Below are 6,040 nucleotides of genomic sequence, written 5' to 3' on the forward strand. Positions count from 1 at the left end.
AATCCTTGTGTTTTGTAGATGGCACCGGGGCGTAAGGGTAGAAAAGAAAGGAAGTTGTTCAAGAATCTGAAGCTCCTAATGTGAGAGGACTTAACGAGACTGATTGGGGAAGACGAGTTCGTCGTCCTCGTGGTGAAGCACGAAATGTTAACGTTGAGCCTGAAGTGGATCAGTTGACTAGAGGAATGGGTGAAATGGAACTAGTGATATCCCGATTTCAGAACATGTGTCCTCCTCGATTCTTTGGGAATGAAGATGGTGAGAAAGCTGTAGCATGGTTAAAAAGTATGAAGCATTTGTTTAATATGTTGGAGTACACTCCTGATTTGCAACTTAAGTTGGCTATTTGTCAATTAAAAGACCGAGCTCAGTTATGGTGGGAAACTACTGAGGAAGCTCTGAAAAAATCAGGTGAAAGAGTTAATTGGGTTGTATTTTGCGCTCAGTTTGCTCGAGAGTATTCACCACCTTCGTATTATTCAGCCAAGGAAGCTGAATTCAATAGATTGACTCAAGGTAACATGACTGTAGTGGAGTATGCCTCTCAATTTTCAGCGCTTCTTGCCTATGTTCCTCATGTTGCTAGCAGTGATCGGAACAAGCTATCGCATTTTATGCAATGATTGAATCAAACCATTTGCACTTTAGTAGTAGCTGGAGCTCCTGTTAATTATGCCGATGCTGTAGAGAAAGCCAAGAATGTGGAGGCAAGTCTACTTTTGGCAGAACCACAGTCAGTTCAACCAGGTTTTCCTCAGAGTTTCGGAGGTAATGTGCCGATGCCAGTTGGTGCACCACTATACCGTCCTTTACTGCCGTATCAGCCTTCGCAGTCTTATTAGCAATCAAAGCAGCAAAACTTTAAGGCCAAAGAAAAACAGTTCAAGAAACAGACTCGTAGTAGTTCTTCTAGTTCTGGCAGTCAGCGTGGAGGTTCAGTTGGGTCACCATGTGGAGTATTTTGTGATCGTTGTGGTGGTAAGCATATCAGTACTCAGTGTACGGGAGTTCATGGATCTTGTAATATCTGTGGGCAAGTTGGACATTATGCTAGAATATTTCCGAATGCAGCAAGACAACAATTTCAGCAGCCTCAGTTTGGTCAGGGTTTTAGAGGACAAGCAACTAGACCTTTTGTTCCGACTCAGTCTTTCAGCAGTCTAGCTATCCTTAGCCTAGAGGTTCTGCACAACAGCGTTTTTCAGGGCCACAGCAGGCTCGAGTTCATGCTTTAACCCAGGATCAAGTTCAAGACGCACCGGGCGGAGTTATCGCAGGTATCTGCCTTATTTTTAATCATCCTGCGCACATACTGATAGACACAGGAGCATCTCATTCATTTGTATCTGTTGTATTTGTTGATGAGCATGAGATTGCTACTACTCCGTTGATAGATACTGTGTCAGTCTCTACACCTGTCGGTGTGTGTTTGATGTCTCATGAGATGATTCTGAATTGTGTGATTAGATTCGATGATAATATTATGATAACTAATCTCATCAAGCTAGATATGTCTGACTTCGACTGTATTTTGGGAATGGATACTTTGTCTAATTATCGAGCTACCGTTGATTTTTTCCATGGAGTCGTCAGATTCAGACCGTATTATGGCAGTAAATGGAATTTTTACGGTAGTGATTCGCAATCACGTATTCCATTAGTGTCAGCAATGGAAATGTTTAGAATCTTGTCAACAGGAAATGAAGGATTCATGATCTATGCAGTTGACGCGACACAGGGAAAAAGATTTGAAGTTTCTGATATTCCTATTGTCAAGGAATTACCTGATGTATTTCCCGATGAAATTCCTGGATTTCCACCCCAGAGGGAAATCGATTTTAGCATTGAGTTGGTGTCCAGGACAAATCCTATTTCTAGAGCACCATATCATTTGGCTCCAGCGGAACGATGAGAATGTGCATTGATTACAGGCAGTTGAACAAAGCTACTGTGGAGAATAAGTATCCTCTGCCACGTATCGATGACTTGTTTGATCAGTTGCAGGGTACATCAGTGTATTCAAAGATCGATCTCCGTTCTGGCTACCATCAGCTTCGAGTTCGAGAGGAAGATGTTCCGATGACAGCATTTCGAACACGTTATGGACATTATGAATTTCTAGTTATGCCTTTTGGATTTACTAATGCTCCGGCAGTTTTTATGGATTTGATAAATCGTGTTTTTCGAGAATTTATATACAGATTTGTTATTGTCTTCATAGATGATATTCTGATTTATTCAAAAACAAAGAAGGAGCATCGAGAACATTTAAGGTTGGTCCTCCAGACAATCAGAGCAGCGCAATTGTATGCAAAATTTTCTAAATGTGAATTCTGGCTGGACAGAGTAGTATTTCTGGGTCATGTTATATCAGCTCAAGGAGTATCAGTGGATCCTAGTAAAGTGGAAGCTGTTATCAATTGGCCTACACCGACGAACATTTCCGATACTCGCAGTTTCTTGGGATTGGCAGGAGATTATAGGCGTTTTATTGAAGGATTTTCTATTATAGCAAGACTTATGACTCATATAACGCAAAAAGATCGACGTTTTGTGTGGACTGATGAATGTGAGTCAAGTTTTCAGACTTTGAAGGAAAAGTTGACAACAGCTCCAGTGCTGGCTTTGCCATCAGGCTCAGGTGGATATGTTGTTTGTTCAGGTGCATCTCTAAATGGAATTGGTTGTGTTCTAATGCAAAATGGGCGAGTGATTGCATATGCTTCTCGTCAGTTGAAGCTGCATGAGACCCGATATCCAGTTCATGACTTAGAGTTGACTGCCATTGTGTTTGCATTGCAGTTATGGCGTCATTATCTGTACGGTGAGTAGTTTGTGATTTATTCGGATCACAAGAGTCTTAAATATCTTTTCTCACAGCCTGACTTGAACATGAGACAGCGTCGATGGATGGAGTTACTTAAAGACTTTGATTGTGAGATTCAGTATCAACCAGGTCGAATGAATCTTGTTGCAGATGCTCTCAGCAGGAAAGTTCAGAATGCTATGCTGACATCTTTGACTATCTCTAAAGTTCACAAGCACTTGGGAACTTCAGGATGGACTTATCAGATCAGTGGAGACTACTTTATAGTGTCATCTATTCAAGTCGAGCCACAGATTTTATCCAGGATCAAAGCAGCACAGAAGACCGATCCGCATATTCATAGATTGAAAGAATTGTCTCGAACAGGTCAGACAGAAAAGTTTAGTGTTGTTTCAGATGGTAGTCTACGCTTTAATGATAGACTTGTGGTTCCTAATTTGATAGATTTGAAAGAAGCCATATTACGGGAAGCACATTGTAGTCGACACAGTATTCACCCAGGAATTCGAAAGATGTATCATACCTTGAGAGCTCATTATTGGTGGGAAGGTATGAAGAAAGATATTTCTCATTTTGTGACTAAATGTTTAACATGTAAACAGGTTAAAGCCGAGAGAATGAGACCTAGTGGAATGTTACATAGTCTTGAAGTACCGCAGTGGAACTGGGAGCACATTGCTATGGATTTTGTGACTCATTTGCCTCGTATTAATCATGGTTGTGATGCGATTTGGGTGATTGTTGATAGATAGTCTAAATCAGCTCATTTTATTCTGTATGATCGTACTTGTACTTATTTGAAAATGGTGAAACTGTACATTGATCATATAGTAAGATTGCATGGTGTGCCAGTAACCATAGTATCCGATCGTGATCCAAGGTTTGCTTCGAAGTTTTGGGGAAGTTTGCAATCAGCTTTGGGCTCAAAGTTGGCTATGAGCACTGCCTATCACCCACAGACAGATGGTCAGTCAGAAAGAACCATTCAAACGCTTGAAGATGGGTTACGAGCAGTACTGATGGATTTCAAAGGTGGTTGGCAAGAATCATTGTCTTTGGTTGAATTATCTTACAATAATATTTTTCAGGCAACAATTGGTATGGCACCATTTGAAGCCTTGTATGGAAGCAAGTGCAGATCGCCGATATGTTGGGAATATGTAGGAGAAAGATAGATGTCAAAACCAGAATTTATTCAAGAAATGAAAGATAAAGTTGAATTGATCAGGAAAAGGATGAAAGCAGCCCAGGATCGTCAAGACAGTTATGCTAATAAAAGGCGCAAACCTTTAGATTTCCAAGTGGGCGATTATGTTTTCTTGAAAGTATCACCATTTCGGGGTACTATGAGATTTGGACATAAAGGGAAGTTAGCTCCGCGTTTTATTGGTCCGTATGTGATTGTTGAGAGGATTGGCACATTGGCTTATCGTTTGGATTTGCCGTCGAGTTTGTCTTTGATACATAATTTGTTTCATGTATCTATGTTGTGGAAAAATGAGCCAGATCCGTCTAATATCTTGAATGTCGAGGATGTGGAGTTGGGCAGTTCCCTTAGCTATGTTGAACATCAGTGCAAATTTTGGACCGCAAGGAAAGATAGCTCAGGAGCAAGACGATTCCACTAGTTTCGGTACAGTGGAGTAGACATGGAAGAAAAGAATCTACATGAAAATTAGAGGCAAAGTTGCGACAAGAATGGCCTCATTTGTTTGAGAATGTAGTGAATTACGCGATGTATTCTGAATTTCCTATGTATTTTTAGTCGTAATGTTTTGGATATCAGTGTTGTATTTGTTCGATTTCGAGGACGAAATCTTTTATTAGTGGGGGAGAATGTGAGGCCCAATTTCTAAAAGGCCCAGCCCATTTCATTTAATTATAATAACCCCAATCCATTTGATAGAAGAATCAGATCGCTCAAAATCCAGAAGCTCTTCTCCTAGCCTTGCATCCCGTCGTTCTCTTCTTTTCTGCAGCAAGCGTGCAACGTCCCAACGGCAATATTTTTTGTGCAGTAGGCTAGCAATCTTTCTTCCTCCATTCTATTAGAGTCTTTCATGCCATGAATCGGAAGTTATCGAGTTCGATCGGCTTGATTTCCAGCAACTGTGCGTGTAAGCTTTGACTCGGTTTTCGGTAAGCTTTTGGCTTCGAATTTTGGTTGTTCTTGGGGTAATAGTTTATAAAAGTGAAGTATTGAGCTTTTTCCCTATTTTTCCAGCTTGTTTTTCTGATGTGAACAGTGTTTCCAACGATTTTTCTGGCGAGCCATCTTCGCAAGATCAATGTTGTGCGTTTTAGCCTAGATTATTGAGGTATTAAGCTTGAATTTCAAATTGTAAAAGGGTTTTATAGGCTTTTCGGAATTCGATTTTTAACCGAGCCGATATAAATTTTTTTAGTCAGTTGGGATGCGTTATATTGAAGTGTATAGCGGATTTATATTGTAGGTTTTATCGTTGGACGAGTTCATTCGATATTCCTTAAGATTATTGTGGTATTGTAAGTTGCAGTTGAGGTACGCTCAAACCTATATCATTATGACGCTTATATTGGCGTGTAAGAATATTCGGTGAATGTTGTTTGCTATTATGTGCTTTGAATGTTTATTCTGTTGCATTCATGCATTAATTGTGTTGGCATAACACATTGAGCCTTGACTTCTTTGATGGCTATTATGTTGATTCTGTTGAGATATATTGAGTCATCAGAGGGACGAGTGGGTTAGGATTAACCACATTCCCAAATGACAGCTAGGGACGAGCGACTTAGCTACTCGCATTCCCGATGCTACGTGCATGGACGAGTGGCAATTTGATCCTGCATTCCTGGCACGGGTGGCCACTGTTACTGTTGATGATGCTATTCGTTTGGACTCCATTTGGTATCCGTTATTCCATTGTTACCATTCATGCATCGCATAGCATTGTATTTACTTTATATTATTATATGTCTTTTATATATGTCGTAATTTTACTGGTTTGTCGTACTGGGGTCCGACCCGTGTTTTTTTTAATGTTGTGGTTGTTTTTGATGCCATAGCAGGTCATTCCAGGGGTTTTGACGCGTCTGGTGGAACGTCAGCGAGTGTTACCCAGTAGTCAGTTGGTTTGTGTCAGAGTTCCCAGATATTTATATATATATTATGCTGGTTTGATACATTTGCCAGGGAGATTCCATGTGTAGCTGTGTGGTTATGTTTTTATGTTG

General features: G+C 40.4%; 1 protein-coding gene across 1 annotated transcript; it reads left to right on the forward strand.

Moving 5' to 3' along the window:
- Positions 1–1,510: 1,510 nt before the first annotated feature.
- On the forward strand, positions 1,511–1,912 carry LOC142544278 (uncharacterized). Its single transcript, XM_075651338.1, has one exon. The coding sequence runs from the start codon at positions 1,511–1,513 to the stop codon at positions 1,910–1,912; it is 402 nt and encodes a 133-aa protein (XP_075507453.1).
- The last annotated feature ends 4,128 nt before the right edge of the window (positions 1,913–6,040 follow it).

This window comes from Primulina tabacum, chromosome 5 (genome assembly GCF_025594145.1).
Source record: "Primulina tabacum isolate GXHZ01 chromosome 5, ASM2559414v2, whole genome shotgun sequence".
NCBI classification, from domain to species: Eukaryota; Viridiplantae; Streptophyta; class Magnoliopsida; order Lamiales; family Gesneriaceae; genus Primulina; species Primulina tabacum.